At 40.8% G+C, this 17,235-nt stretch overlaps 1 protein-coding gene across 1 annotated transcript in view; it reads left to right on the forward strand.

Annotated features, from left to right (window-relative positions):
- Positions 1–2,538, forward strand: part of iglon5 (IgLON family member 5) — a gene marked incomplete at both ends in the record, with an annotated part of 110,524 nt that extends 107,986 nt beyond the window's left edge. The window contains one exon of the mRNA XM_080472179.1: positions 2,435–2,538. Within this exon, the coding sequence (XP_080328305.1) occupies positions 2,435–2,538 (104 nt within the window). The remainder of the gene's footprint in view (positions 1–2,434) is intronic.
- Positions 2,539–17,235: the final 14,697 nt, after the last annotated feature.

Here is a 17,235-nt window from a genome sequence, read left to right on the forward strand (position 1 = left end):
GACCTCAAGCTGAAGCAAACTTGGGTTCTACAGCAGGACAATGATCCAAAACACAGCAGCAAGTCCACCTCTGAATGGCTGAAGAAAAACAAAATGGAGCCTTTGGAGTGGCCGAGTCAAAGTCCTGACCTCATTCCTATTGAGACGTTGTGGCATGACCTTAAAAAGGCGGTTCATGCTCGAAAACCCTCCAATGTGGCTGAATTGCAACAATTCTGCAAAGATGAGTGGACCACAATTCCTCCACAGCGTTGTAAAAGACTCATTGCAAGTCATCGCAAACACTTGACTGCAGTATTTGCTGCTAAGGGTTGCCCAACTAGTTATTAGGTTTAGGGGGCAAACACTTTTTCACACAGGGCCATGTATCTTTGGAATTTCTTTTTCTTCCTCATTAATAAAACCTTTCATTTTAAAACTGCATTTTGTGTTTACTTGTGTTATCTTTGACTAATGTTCAAATTTGTTTGATGACCTGAAACATTCAAGTGTGGAACACATGCAAACAAGTAAGAGCTCAGGAAGGGGACAAAGACTTTTTCACACCGCTGTATTTACAAATGATTTTCTGGGTTGCATGCCATGTGGGTTTCCGGTGCCAAAGTGACCGTATTAGTCATGCTGTCTCGCTGGCGTGACATTCTGGCACACTCCCATGAGACAGGCCGTGCTTTATGTCATTAGTTTTTTGGACGCGATCAAAATGTATTGTATTTGACAGGTGAAAGAATCAACTCCAAACACTATAACGTGCTCCTCTGTTGTTGAGATTAAACATATTTTTGTTACCAAATTAAAAGAGTTTGTACGGATTTATTTTGGGATGTGTCAAAAGCAGATGCAACACGTAAACATAAATTAGTGTTGCATTTCATTTCAATTGCCCTCTTCAATATGCCAATTACAACACTTCATTCACAAGTCAGAATGTCCATCTTCTCATTCATCTTCCCTGCCAAATTAATCGAGGGATTTCGCACAGATAAAACTAACATTATTGATGCCGACACTGGCCTACGTGTGACTGTTAATGAATGATGAATGAATGTGAATGATGTTTGGTTTTTTTCCAGATATCATTACTCGCTTTACTTTGTATCACAGTTGAGCTCGGGGCTGCACAAAGTGAGCCAACCCCAACTCAAGTAGTAGTTCTTGGTTGAACACTGGATTTCCAGATATGTTTCACATCCTAAGTTAAAATTGTTAATGACTATTAGCTATTAGGCAATCAAAACATTTTTATCTGACATCTGGTAGGACTTTATATGCAGTCCACACCTGCTGTTACCTTTTCACTTATTTTATCATTTTAATTAATCTCTATTCTGCTCAACAAATTCTGTGACGGAAACACGTTTTAATAAGTGCCCCCCCCCCCCCCACACCCCCAGAACCTCTCTAGCCAAAACACACAACCTGTCTTATTCAAGCATCTGACATTTACGCTCTGTTGTTCTCTTTTCTATTGATGTGCATGATGGCGTCATGCCAAGATCTGAATAGCTCTTGTAGGCCATCAGAAGAAAGGTTGTAAATGCCTGTGAGCTTGGAATGGGATTCAGTAACATCTTGAAATTATTTGATATAAATTATTTAACTGTGAGGAAAATTACTGGAGTGGTGGGGATATCAAACGGCCCGGATTGAGCGATCGAGAAAATCCAGCCAAAAATCTGACAGTTTTATGCAAATTCTGGAAGAACCTTTAAATGTTATTGAATTATCTGGAGCCACATCAGATAATTGATGGTGTCATTGTGCATGTGCCCACAGTCTACGACTTGCATCACAAGAAAATGTGTGTGTGTGTTCTGTGGTACACATCCCTGCAGCGCATCCCTCCAGTACATGTTTATTAGAAATGTGGCAATATTCAAACATGATGCTTTCCACCATGATGAAATCCATTGCAAAGAAGCATTGCTGCAACAAAACACTCCACCAAACACAAGAAAATACTATATTTAGATACCAAAATGCTTTGTGTGTCATTGTTTGTCAACTATATAATTAACAAAAGTCACAGTTTTACGGAGGGGTTTCATAATTCACATCCAAGTAGATCAAACACAATCTCCCAGGAATGCTCTTTGTTGTGCTTCAGCCTGCAACGTATTTCCATTGTAGCTGCACTATCATCTGAATTCAATTCAGAGTAATTCCTTTCTATCACATCAGCAAATATCAGATGGTGGGAGAACAGTAGTAACAATGATGCAAATTATAAAACATACACGAGCATTGTATTCTTCATGTAAAACACAGATTAAAAAGCATGGTACCAATTCGTCAGAATGAATTTGTGTAATTTATAGTCAAAATCAGCACATAGAAAGACCCTTCAGTCATAATTAATTAGTGTTTGTAGCTTTATGTATGTTGTTAATATTGTTTTTGAATTTTCCTTCCTCTCCCGTGTTTTTGTGTGCAGGACCAGGCTCTCTACAGGGACGAGGGAGCGGTCTACATGCAGGGATGGGCGTCAGCATGGCCGTTTGGGTTTCGCTCGCTGCTGTTCTTCTCCTGAAGCTGTAATGGTCAAGCTCCTCCTGGAATTGTCCTTAAATGTCCCTGAACGCCCCCCGCCCAACGCACCCCCCACACCCCCCCACACCCTTTATCTACGGAAGGAAAACGGAAATGAAATTCTTTAATTACGAACCCATCACTGTGAACAAAAAGAATATGCATTATTCCAGGAGCCATTGAATCATTGCATCAAACACACGACTACCCCCCCGCCATCCCAAAACCCCAGCACCCTCAATTCAACTTTGAGGTCAACTCATCATCATTATCTTTTCTCTCTCTTCCTCTCTCGCTCTTACACACACAGTCTCTCTTGTCTCCCAGAATGCTTTGCAGATCTGTCTGACTTGGTACTTCCCCTCCTCACCTTGTTTTCCCCATTATTACCACCGAGCTGATGTTTATAGAGAGTGTAAATTCATGAGGATTGTGTTGGTGATCAGTGACAAAAAATAGATAATCTAAATGGATGATCATTTATGTAATATACTACATAGACTATTGACTGACCTACAATGTTTGCCTTATGGAAATTATACATAATACCACAGTACTATGGTGGATATTTATGGAAATGATACAGTGATAATGATGACTTACAATGTAATACTGGAGGTCTTCTTACCTGTCAAATTGTCAAATCGGTGCCCATGTGAAATGTCACCCGTTGATCTCACACACACACACACACACACACACATACACACTGGCTTTTTGGTTTTAACTGTGTAGCAGTGAAGCTGCTATGAATGATGTCAAAAATGTATTTTAAAAAAAGGGTGGGTGGTGACGCCGTCGGTCCTGACTACCCCTTTATGTAAGTCGGGGGGGTTTGTACCAAGGTTTCGCATGTGGACTCCCTCACTACCCAGACCTTTTTACCCCCCCCCCCCCCCCCCCCCCCCCCCCCGGCCCCTCTGTTAAAAGTGCTTTGTCTAGTTGCCCTTTTGCATCGCTATAGTGTTCTCTGCTCTGTGTGGCCCTACTTCCTCCTCGTCCTCCTCCCTCATTTACCCTCCCCCAGTGTAAATATATGCAGTACAGAGGCCGGATCAGTGACTTCCAGTCACCTTGCACCCTGAACAACATCTCCCATAAGCCTTGAAATGGCTCCAGTCTTCTGAAGCAGCAAGAGACTGTCCTCAGACAACAATATCTTCGGTTTCAAGGCTGCTCCTTCATCTTCCTTGTCGCTTGTTGATAGCATGTACTGGTTAGAGATGTTCCTGTTGTGAGTCCATACTCCCATCACTCCCACCCTCCCTCCCTCCCTCCCGCTCTGTTTCTTCTTCCCTGCACTGTGTCTGTTTTGCTCTGCAAGGTTACCTGCTTTTACTTTTTTGGTGTTAATAATACTACCGATGATGATGAAGATGATGATGATGTTAATAAGTATTTGATTAACTATGAATAGTAATTCCATGTGCGAAAAAAATGAACAAAATCTGATGGTAAAGAGCCGTGCGTGGGGGAAAAAAAGATTTTTGTACTTTACTCACACACATACACATTCAACAACTACGATGAAAAAAGAAAAAAAAAATGTAAAGTTTTTGAAGTGATGTGCTCTATTTTGCCATGACAAGCTTTTTAAAAACACATTAGAAACTGTGTGAGGGATCATTTCATCTGAGTCCAGAAGCAGTGAATGATGGTGTAATTTATAATTTGTAACAGTTTATGTATTTGACCCTCATGTCATACTGCATCACACACACACACACACACATTTACAGCACATTTGTCCACTTATCATAGTGTGTCTTTCACCAACCAGCTAGATAAATGATTTGGATCCGTGTCTGTCTCTGGTCGTGGCTATAAGTCAGTTCTTGTTCCACTAGACCGCAGGGAGATAAAGATGTAATTAGCCATTACCTGTGGCTGGCTAAGCGAAGAAGCCCAAGCTCCACCTGTCCTTCCTGCCGCCCAGTTATGGCCTCCCATAAATCAAGCTCAATCCTGCCGCTGACAGGAATCCTCTTCAAGGACGACTTCGTCTTGGTGCACCCCGCCCCCCCAGTGTGTACCTGTGATGCAGGCATGGGCACTACAGAACCCCTCATGGCACAATTATCCAGCCACTTCTACCCCCAAAGCACAAACAGCGGAAGGAATGCCTGTATTTCAACACGATGGCACTCGTGTCTCCCCTGCATCACTGTTCCGCTCCCATGCAGCGACTATATGCAAATTTGCCATAACAAGCCTGCATGGAGAGTTTTTGCCCGGCTGAACTCTGAGTACTGCAACCCGAACATGGGATTCTTCTATATTGAATCAAATGTCTGAATGTGTTTTTATTTTTTAATTGTTTTTATTTTTCAAACCAGCAATAACCCCTAATTCTACTGTGCAAGAGATATCAGTCATGGTTAAAGCTGTGGTGTAATATCTGGAAATCTACCATTAACAAGGTATATCGAATAAGTCTGTTGTTGTACTTTTATTGTGTACAGTACTCTGAAATGATTGTGAAGCTCTCTTTAAATGGCCCTTAATCTAAAACACTACTTGTTGTACTCAAGAGTCTTGCCCTCCGCGATGTATTTGGGTTGTCTGTGTGACAGAACACACATTGTGCATGCATCTTGTTGCTCCAAAAAAAACACACAAAAAAAAACAATGACGGATCCCATTTCAAGCACAAGAGCAGGTCGTTTGGTACTTTCCGGTGTCACAACCAACTTTTTTTTTTCTCATTATCTCTGTCTTTTATGTCATTTTCTATATCAGTTTGTCACTCACCTACTGTTCCATGTCAGTGTTCTACTGGGTCTTCCAGTGACATATAACATCTGTATGTACATAATCTGTCCTTGATGAAAAAAAGAAAAAAGCTGAAGATAAAGATATGGACAAAAAATAACATATTGTCATGTGTGTGGGTTTTAAAAAACAAACAAAAAAAGCACGTTGATATTTGTGTACAGATGGATTTTGGGAAGAAAAAAAAAAAAAAGAAATATTGTATGTTGTGTTTGTGGGTAAATGGTCCAGATGAAGAAGAAAACAGACAATGTGATTTGAAATTGGTGCTGTGCTTGTAAATTGAATGTGAGCATTTGTACAAATACGCAGCAAAATCACATGTTTCTATGGGCCAGATTGAATTTTACAGTGCTGTGCAAAAGTTTAAGGCACTAAAAGTAAAACGAGCTTTGAAACACGATGGCATGAATAGTTTTTATTCATCATACAAGGAGCAGTAAATAGCAAAAACCTCAACTAAATCAATGTTGAACATGAGCTCCAATTGCTTTTAAATTGCACCACTTCTTCCTGGTACACAAGGCATGTTTTTTCAGGTTTTTTCAGAACACATTCGAAGCATTTTCTGTGTCCTCTGTGTTTTACCAGTTTGATGATGAATCGGTACTCAGTGGAAATCACCATATTTAATGCAAAACATTTTTTTCTTTCTCTGAAGCTGCACTGTAAAAGCTGGTTCAACCCAATTTGTAACTCGGCTGTATTACATTTTCAAGTTAGGTGAGCTGAGAACGATTCAAACCGGTGGTGCATATACAGTATGTGCACAATTGCATATGGGCACGGAATAAGTGTAATGATTTTTTTTTTTAGAAATGCAAAAATTGCTAAAAGTTTCTTAATCTATGCATATTTTTTAATCAGACTTTGCTTTTTTAGTCATAGTTTGTGTCAATTGTTTGGTACAGTCGAGCTTAATAGTTTGTAAAACAAAAAAGAAGTGAAAAGAAGAGTTCAGAACAGAGGGGGCATGTTGCAGATTTGATTGACTGTTTCTAATTGCACTGGATGTGTGATACTCACCCCCTCCAGTTTGAGGATACATCCAAAGCTGGCGGTGAGGAGAGAACCCTGCATAGCTGCAGGTACGTCAACCAAACATGAGTATTGGTTGCAGAAAAGAAATTACCCTTGAGTGCATGATGACTCATCAAAGGCTGGGGAAAGGAGGGAATCTACTGTCAAAACACTTGAGCAATGATATTTTAGTTGAACAGGAAATGAGTTGAGGAAAGTGGAACCTGAAATCTATTCTTCTCGTCTCGATCTTTAGAAGTCAGACTATGTTCTGTATGTTGTCACTGACTGGTTAAACTAATTTGGGACCAATCAGGGGCCAAGCCGATCATATTATATGACGGGCACGGATCCCAGCCTCCAAATGATGAATCTTTGCACAGTTCTGTAAATGAGTCACTCTGGTGGTGTGACAGGAGTTCTGGTGAGAGAGTTGTGGGCAGGACTGCAGCAGATCCCCAGGTGCACAATTTGAGGGTAGATAAGGATGCTGAAAGAGCACCCTGGTCTGACGGTGCCCGTGGGAGGATAGCTTGACAATGCAAATCCAAAATCTTGGAGCCAGGGGGAGATGGGATGACACTAACCAGACAGTGAACTCTCCATTTCGGAGAGGAAGATAGGCAGACGCTCATGTTGCACTCCCAAACTTGAGCGGCGTGGCCTCTCCCTGGGGAAGGTGTACCACACACACTATTTATGGTTGCACTATGTAATATGAATAGCATTAACATAGCCTTGATCACAAACACAGTCTGGCCTACTTCAAGTGTAAAAATAACCCCCCAACTGGAGTTCAATGAGTTTACAGTGATATAAACAAGACGTTTCCTCAGCCCCTAATTACATTCAGTGCACCCTGATGAGAAAGTGTTGATTGGCTCCTGTAGCTGGTTATGATGATCTGTTTACAGAATCTTTGTTAATAAGACAGTGAAGCTGTTGCTCAGAGTGCACGAAAAAAAAAAAGTTGCTCTATGTTACCAAGCATTTCAATGTTTTGCACAAAATCTCTACTTTTGTAACTATTTTGTTTATAGCTAGATTCAGTTCATTTTATTTTCTGGATTACAGTTTTGTTTTGTATAATGAAATGGGTTTTAGAAATAAGAATCTTCAAAATTGCCTACCTGATGTTCATCCAAGAGCTCTGCGCCTACTCAGAATACTCAGATAACTTAAAAACAAAATGGATGTGAGCGGAAATCATTGCAGCTGCAGTGAAATATTATGATTAATATGATACTGCAGCGTAAAGACTGAAGAATAGCCCAAAAAAGAAAAGTGTACGTCTCCTCCGGAAATGTGAATGTAACTGTTTCTTGTATATGTGGCTGCAGGCTGAGCCTGTCCTACAGCACCTTGGCTACAGTAAAGCAGATCCTGTACAGACTTTCAATTCAGGACTCAATGGTTAATCAATATATTCGACTGAATGGCTTTGGAATAGAGCAATTTCTCCTCCGCCAGGCTTTACCAGGTCCCCAGAAGCTGAATTGATCAAGTGTCTATAGACCAGCCTTAGAACAGAGAGCATAATTCATCATGCCTGATACAAGACACCTCTAATTGTGCATTGATTTTCAGCCCCTCCATGAAACTATTTGGGAAAGCTGTAATGTCAGCTCAGTAAACTGTGTGTTCAGAGAGCACGGTTCACCTCCAACCAGTGAAGAATTAATCACTCATTTTTCTTTTCATGTCAACGCAGGCTGGGATTTGTCGTTTATTTGCTAAATAATTATACCCTGAGCCGAGCATTGTTATTGTTTTTTTCACATTGTTTGTGTCATTTGGTAGGTGCAGCACTGATACTTTGTATCTTATCAGCAATAACAGAGATGCAACCTGGAGCTTTTTGCATCAGCCATCGTCAGCAGCTATTGGCACTCTGTGTCTGGAGGCTTATATCTGATTAGTATATCTACACAAACATTAGGTGAGCGTGTGCAATGCAATAATAAGAAATTATGCGTGGCAGAATATAATTTGATCATGTGAGCAATTGAAAAGGCACTGCGGCACCGGAGTCAGTATACCAAACGGATATGTTATGGGGAGTGACAATTATATATGAATCATTCTCATTGTACTAAATCCCCTGCTAATGTCCTTTACTGCAAAGCACGGCTAATTCCCATACATTATCCTAATTATCCATTGTTTACCAACCATCTACAGGCTCATTCAGTTCTCATGGGCAAAGTCAATGTTGAAAGTCTATCAAGGCTCAGTACTTTTCCATTACTACAGCTAATGAATGCAGCGGTACGATGTATGAGACCGGGTTATGACAAGAAATAAGAGAATGAGATAGATAGATAGATAGATAGATAGATAGATAGATAGATAGATAGATAGATAGATAGATAGATAGATAGATAGATAGATAGATAGATAGATAGATAGATAGATAGATAGATAGATAGATAGATAGATAGATAGATAGATAGATAGATAGATAGATAGATATCAGTTCAGATATTCTGCATGAATTCAAAGCCTCCGCACTCGGACCACTAGTCTCGCCCTAACTGTGACCACAGATGGTGTCTTGTCAATCACTCACCTCTCCACGAACAGGAACGCCTGGCTAATTAACAGCATGCTGCACTCCACCAGCTGAGCAACAGTGATGTTCACACGGAAAGCGCAGCACAATGGAGCCATCGCGCCCACCGCGTCTCCACTAGTCATTAAGTCGCCCACCTCACATCTCCAACATAGAAAGAGTCCCATTACTTGGCCTTCCAGAATTACCCTCCCACGCCTGGCATTTTCTCTGTCAATCACCCAATGGGTAAATATTGGTTGTGGTGCTGCAAGCTGACAGGGAAAAGTTGGATTTCTTTCACAAGTGACAGTGCCAACTGGTGTTTTTGTGTTGATTTATGTTGCCGTTACAAGATAGACGGGATGCCAGGTTGCGTTGAAGTCGTCGTGGTACCCACCGTGTTCGGTGCGCTACGTGACAGGATGTATGACAGGGGGGCCGGTCAGGTACGGTGTGCTTCAAGAGGGAAATAACAAGTCTCAGACTCAAGGAGCCATTACTGGAAAATGTCTCATTGCAAAACTAATAACAAATTTCACCAGAAGAGCCCCACTGTGTATAATTATGAGATTGAGTTGTCTTCGGTTACAATCCGAAGTAGAACCCATCTCTCTCTTTCTCTCTGCTTCATTCTTTGTCTTCTTCGCTTATCCTTTGGGTTTCTTTTGGTCTTGTTGCCCTCATGTGGCTTTTGTGTAGGAATCGCCTCAAATCCTCCAACAGGTGTTGGTTAACTGTGTGTGTGTCAATCTTGTAAATATCTCAGTGGAGCAAGAAAACAGGGATCTCACTATTATCCTAAAGTCCGACCCACACTGCAGTGTCCATAATGTAAACTGCCTCATCAATGAACATGTGCTTGAGGGTTGATGGTCGAGACAATGGTCAGGGTTAGATTTGGGCACATTGTTGTGGTGATTAAAGTTAGGACAAGGGAGCAGAAAATGCATTATCTCAACAACAAGAAGACACCAGAAATAGAGTGCTGCGAGTGACTGTGTGAAAGTCGACTTGTTTACTGTTTTTGTGAGCACCAAGAACTAAAAACACACTGCACTTGTGGAGTCCGACCTGTATTGTCCAAAATGGAGCGACCCAGATGAATTTACATGTTTCACACTTTTAAGGGTGAAGAGGAGATTTTATACAATTAAGGTAAGGGTCAGGATTTAAGTTTGGTACTTGAAGGTTTGGGTTAGGACAATAGTGTCAAAACCGAGTTTAAACTCAGTATGGCCAGAGCAGCGAAATCTTATCAATTCATATCCTATAAATAAGAACCACTTCAGATTTCATCGTGGTTTTGGCACAAAGAAGCACGATCTTCATAGATTTTCTCATATTTGTTGAAAAAAAAATAAAGATTCTTTTTAAAACAATATAATCCCAAGTGGACAAATCACACATAGCAGCTACTTTTATTGAAACATTAGATTTTCTGTCTTTTTTGGCCCAGACTGGACTGTGGTGTTTAAGTGTTCGCCTGCGGGCCTAATGTTCAACACCACTGTGTTACAGAAAGGGTCAAGGAAACGCATTGTGTCAACAGGAAGGCCCCACAGAGGTAGTGCCATGTGTGCGTGCGTGCGTGCGTGCGTGCGTGCGTGCGTGCGTGCGTGCGTGCGTGCGTGCGTGCGTGCGTGCGTGCGTGCGTGCGTGCGTGCGTGTTGTTTGGTCTGCTCACTACACACACCAAGATTACAAGCGTTTGTAACATTTCTCCAGATTGTATCAATGTAAACACACCAGACAGAATGAAAGGACCCAAACATTTGTCTTCAACCCTGACAGATGTTCAGTGCTGTGAAGCGATGATTGTATTTTTTTTTTTATTTGTTTAGTCGTTGAACTTGTCTTTTTTTTTTTTTTACTTTGATTTTAGTATGCATTTCTCCTTTTTTTCTTTTTTTTAAGTTTTTTCTTTTTTTTTCTTTTCAAAATCCATGAAGTGGAGTTAAAAAAAAAAAAAACGACAAGTGGAGGGAGACAAAAAATAAAAATCAGTTTTGTTTTCAACAGAGCTTGTGTGTGGCTTTGTTTCTAGACTCTGATGGCCCCTGTGGTTAGAAAGGAGGTGAGGTCAGGCAAGTTGTTTCAACTTGCTTTTTGCATAGTGCTGAGGAAATAGTCTGTTATTGTTGTGTTTGCAGGTTTGCCTTGAACCTTTCTTTTTTCTTTTCTTCAGCATGAGAATGTGTGAAAGCCTGGTTTGATGGGATGCTGTCATGAGCAGTCCTTCCAACTGCTTGAATTAGTGAGTGATAACTGCGTGATAGCGCTGATCTGCAGTCATTACCCGTGTTCTCTATGAAAATACCAGGTGGTTAGTGTTAATTTCTTTCTGGCTTGGAGCTCCAAGTGAGAGACGTTACAACCAGGAGGGAACTCCTCTTGTCCTCCTCAAACATCTGTTTCTCCTCAGCTTCAACTTCAACACAGCTGCACTTGTTCAATCATGAATTATCAAACAAATTGGTATTGGCTTTCGGGAGCTAATCAATTCTAATTAATTGTTTTAACGCAATTAAGCCCATATTGTCTTTGTTTAGATCTGTCCAGAGAGGGAAGCTATCAAGTGGTATTCATCAGTCAAGATTAGGGCCTCCAATATGCGAGCAAAAACATAAATATCAAAAGTCTCTTCAGCTGTTGCGTCTTCACAACAAGTTGACTAGTTTTTAAGCTTGATCCCCTTCTGCTGCTACCAGGATTTGAACCCACATCCCCTTGAATGTCAAGAATTAACCCGATTTCATGCCAGGCGGGCTCCATCTCTCAGAACTCCACCACTTTATTCAATTCAGGGTCACTGAATGGGTCACCAGTCCATCACAAGGAAATCACAGTCTCCCTCTCTCTTTCTCTTTCTCTCTCTCTCTCTCTCTCTCTCTCACGTACACACACACACACACACACACACACACACACACACACACACACACACACACACACACACACACACACACACACGGACTTGTACCCTGGACCACTGTGAGCGCACAGTGCCAAACACTACAGCACCATATGTGGTCCCAGGAAGATTTCAATCATCTGTCATTTACAATCCTCTCTGAATAGAAACTTCGATTGTTCAATTGAAATTAATATACAAATGTAAATTGTAGTCTGAGATGGCAATTGCTAATTTTAAAGGCTCTATATTTTAACTTAGTGGACAAGTAATAATGTGACTGACTATCCATTTTCAAATTGATCCATCATGTTTATTTTATCAAATGAGGTCACATTATGGTATTTTTAGAGTGACTCTCCTTTAGCTACGATTCAGTGACTTTAGACCATTTTTAAAACTTACTGTTTCCAGCTTTGATGATGACTGTTTCATCGAGCATCACATGATTCCTTTCCTCAGAGAAAACGGATCTGAATTCAATATAACGCAGCTCATTAGGACCACTCTGGAACTGTACGGCTCTTGCACCAGAAATAATAAATCAACACATTCAGGAACATGTACCGAATCCCTCAATAAAGAAAGGGGACATGTGACTCCCTCTAATAATGTTTTTGTCAAATATAATTTCATTACTTTTACTGTTTACTTATAAAATGGAAAGATCTACTTAAAAATAAAAATATTTGGATTTAATAGACCTGAAGAAGAAGGCAGGAAACTTGTTGAAGACCTGCAGTTTAATGATAGATTGCTTACAGTTGCACTGTGGTTTCTGTCAGCATGTCGACAAAGTGCCTATTTGTTTGACACTGACAAGTGTAATTTGTTTATTGGGGTTTTGGTTTTTCACCTCTGTGCTCTTTGAAATTTGAGTTTGTGTTGAAATATGACCTATTAATGAACCATCACCTCCAAAGTTAGCATTCACCAGAGAAAAAAGACAGAACATAGCTGACATGGACACTTTTTAAATGCACAGCACACTTCGGAGGCGCTTGAGAAATTATTCCACCACTCAAGACTTGAGTGGCAAACAGCAACAACATGTCCGTACAGCCTCTCCTCTGCTTGCTCCTTCTGTTGGCAGGTCAAGTTTCAGGTCAGTCTGAACACTCATGAGTCATATCTGCCTGTGGCATCAATTTCTACTTATTTATGATTAATAGTCGCTGAAAATCTCTGTTCGATATGAATAGTCTGGTAATTAATCCAGATCAAAGCAAAAAGTTAAAATTCTCAACTCTGCAATTACTATATATACTTTTTATTCTAACTTTTAAAAAATAGAACAGTGTGCTGCAAAAAAGTAGCAAGATCAAGTATATTTATCTAGTTTTGACCTTTATTTGAGATACAATCAATGAACGATAGATCAGACTGTTTGTAGGAGATTGTTTGAAGAGTTGTTTTTTTTGAATATCGAAACATTTTGCATATATTTGGTGAACTTTTGTCAAAGTATGAAACAAAGATATTTTTTAAACTAATACCGAGGATGTGTGTCGGTTCAGCAGAAGTAAATAACATTTACTCCTGTTTCTTATGGCATGTGGTGACAGGGTTCATTTGGCTGCATCCTTTTGTTTTACTGAAGATCAACTTGTGGCGCTCAGTTTATACATTGTAAAATAGATTAACAAATAAATAAATAAATGACCAAGTCTACTGTGCAAGCGGCAATGACTTGCTGTGGTGACCCCTGCAAACTATGGTCATATATGTAGGCTGGACATCATCATCATCATCATATAGTGAGATGTCAAAAGAAATAATTGTGATATTGTAAAAAAGTGATTCTGCTTCTTTTTGTCGACTGCACTCCAGCTGTGAGCTACCAATTGTATTACTGCCTGTCTGATCTGCAGCAATTCAGCATTATGATTTAATATTCACTTGATCACAAGACAACAGTCTCTCCAATCAAACCGCTTTCAAAGTCTTCTGTAACTGCATTCAACCTTGTTGGGGAGAAAATAGAATATCTTTTGTTTTCGGTGAAGTTTATCACATTGAGAATGATTCAGTAAATATTTGTCGAATTATCCAATTATACTAAATCGAGGACCCATTTCATACTTTCATACTTGTCGAGGAGAGTTTTCAAACCTCACTCCCAGCTGTCAGCCGTTGAATATTAAACACACATTCAAAGTATTTGTAGATGACCCCACAGGTCTGATCAGCTCTTTTAAAAGTTCCTCGTATGACACACTGTTTTAATGACTTTGTCTTTAGCCTTGACAGCGACCCCAGAGGGACTGAGGGTTACACAGTATCCCCCGTCTCTCAGCGTGATGCGTGGCGAGACAGCAACCCTTTCCTGTCATTTCAAAGTCGAATCCCTCAAGTACGGGGTTCAGTGGTTCAGAATGAAGCCGGAAAAGCAGCTCATCCTGAAGTCATCCAGACACGTCGTCGTGGAGAAGAATCAAACCTCCTCCCTGGTAATCCCTCAGGTTACACTGGAGGATTGCGGGTGGTATTACTGCGAAGTGAACGTCCTGCAGAAGGACCCCGAGTGGGGCAATGGTACCGAGCTGGTTGTTTTAGGTGAGAAACAAATACGCTGATACAGAAATGCACATACCCGCTACCCATTAAAGCTTGCTCTGCTTCAGGTGCTTGAAATTAAGTCTCATTTGTATCATTCGTGAAACCAGAGGCGCCGTTTCAGTGCGAGGCAGCTCGATAGAAGGGCCGGTGAGGACCATGTATCACCATAAAGCAAGCAGCCAGGCGCAATCTATAAAAATTCAAGTCGTGAGAAATTCCCTCAGAGTTCATCTTTTTGCCTGAGCAGTTTCATGACAGATCTAGAAATAATCACCCCGGCACTATGTGCGGTGCCTTGTATCGATCTTGCCCAGGGAATTGAAACCCACCAGAAAACAAGGCAGGGAGGGATTGCCAAATTATTATGTGGAAATCTTTCATGCGTAAAAGAAAAAAAAAACTAAAACTCCTCTATGATTTTCCTTGAGTGGAACATTGCCTCCAGAATTTCTAACATTGACACGTTTAAACATTTTAATCATTTTGGAAATGTGTGAGTGTATTTTCAGTCACATTTCACACGTTAATGATATATAGTTGGTGGAGTTGGTCTGGTGTGACCTGCGTCCCTGCAGTCCCACAAACTCCTCAGCTGGTAGTGACTACACATGTATATTTCATTTTGATGACCACCAGGCTGTTTTTCAAACGGACTCATCTCACAGTTTGAAATGGTACCTGTGACACTAAAATACTGGTTTGTTTCAATATTTTATCAACTGAAATACGTGCCAATTCTTCTATGTCACTTACCTGATCAATAATGGTGATTTCTGATATCAAAACTGTATAAAATATAGTTTATAAACTGGGATATCTTTATTCTAGATATAATCTCTGCATTGTAGCTCAAGACAAACCAATTCTATGGTGACAGGGGCAATAATGGTTCTTCTGGTCATAAAGGTTGCAGACCTTTAGTCTATTAAGGTAAATAGCAGAAACAGTGGATGCAGTGTGAGTCAGAGAATCTCATGTGTGATAAAATAGTTCACATCAGCCGTGCAGATTTGTCATAAGTGCATGCCTTCTGTTTTGTTGTGTATGTTATTTTTTGCCCTCTTTTTTTTCTGCCTCCCAGAAAATGTTGAAGGTCTACATTTTGATCATAGCCCATAAGCTCTCTACTCCAATTTGTTCATTTCTACCCTTTAATCAGTCAGGTTTTTGTCCTGACTTCTCCTTTGTATGGATGGTTGCATTATGACTAATACCACCACATTTTCTCTTTTCACATTTCTGCCCTATTTTTCATCCTCGTAATGTTATTATTTGCGTTGGCACTGACCTAGTTTGGTCATCTGAATGAACACATCTTGTTTGCTTCTTTCTTTGTCCCCTTTTCTTCCCACTACCAGCTTCACCTTCTGCCCCCAAACTTTTCCTCCAGATTCCCTCAGACCCAGAGACCGGGGAGTGGGCTCTATTCTGTTTCACGGGGGGATTTCACCCCAGTACGCTGAGCCTCACCTGGACGTACCAAAGCGCAGCAGCAGCTGATACCGAACACCTCTCAGTCACCAACTGCACACTCTCGACCAACGGCACCAGAGGCAACGTGTCTGACCACTCGGCCGGCTGGTTGGCGAGCTCGGCCCCGTCAGACCTCTCAAAGTGTTTCCAGATAACGGACACAAACCAACAGGAAATGTACCTGTTCAGTGCTTTTCTCCTGCCAAAGAAGCAATCCCTAAAAGCAGGGATAATCTTCACATGTGGTGTGCAAGACCACCCGGCCATGACCGGCGCTCTGACTGCCTCCTTCACCTGGGGTAAATAAATTTCACACATTCACTGGAAAAACAAAACAACGCATGCACACACACACACACACGGCCTCAAAGTTGTTGAAGAAGACTTATAAAACTTATTTAATCTGGTCTCTTCAGTAAAATAAAAGCAGAGGTAATATCAGTGGATTCTGTTTTGATACTTTATTCAGTCTTAATGTTCAGCAGCATAACGAACAGAACAGTGTGTACTGCCCTCCAGTTTAGGTTATTTAACTTTGTTTTTGAACATTTTGGTTGGCAGATGGCTTCAAACATTAAGATGTGTTTGAGGTGAAGGAAGATCACCTCAGCTGCATGAATCACCGATTCGGTGAATGTTGAGCACATGTCACTGCACGAACACTGAATTAATCATACAGTGATCCACAATCAGGGCACGCAGTAATGTCTCACTGTGGTTTGGTTCAGGGCTCGGGTTTCTTCGAGGAGGCTGCATGTTCTCTCCGGGTGGGCAGTGGTTGTCTCAGAGTACTAGAGAGTAATGGATTTTGTGAAATAATCTAATTGAGCTCTATTAAAGCTTAATTCAGAATTTCAATCTTTACTCTTGAGTGTTAACCACAGACTGAGTTCAGTTGCAACCTGCTGACTTTTCATGTCTGCTGTTTAGTACTGGGCAAATAGTATATGGTAGTATTTTTTTCTTTTTCTTTTGTTGAAAGCATCTCTCCCTTGTGTCAAGAAAAGGGCAGTAAGAGAGAGTTGTGAGCAAAAAACAGACAGGGAAATAACGAATGGGTTTTTTTTTTTTGATTTCCTAGAAAAGCTCCCCAGAGCTGAAAGGAAGTGAAAGCTCATGTCTGACCTGCTTCACACCACTCGTTTCATCCGGTGTTTTCATGAAATTATCGATTCGGACAACTTTATAGGCTATGCATCCAGACACAATTTAATTTTTATTTGCTAAATACTATGTGATAAGACAGCTCTGCCGCTCATAAAATGATGATTCAAGTAGGAAATTTCCAAGAGTCTTGGAAGGCTTCCAGCTGTCAGTCACCTGCCCTGAACGTGACTTTTACTGGATACTAAAAGCTCCTTTTATTGTACTTTAAAGATAACTCCCTCCAGAATAACACAATCTGCACTGATGCAGA

The sequence above is a fragment of the Lipophrys pholis genome (assembly GCF_963383615.2).
Source record: "Lipophrys pholis genome assembly, chromosome: 9".
NCBI classification, from domain to species: Eukaryota; Metazoa; Chordata; class Actinopteri; order Blenniiformes; family Blenniidae; genus Lipophrys; species Lipophrys pholis.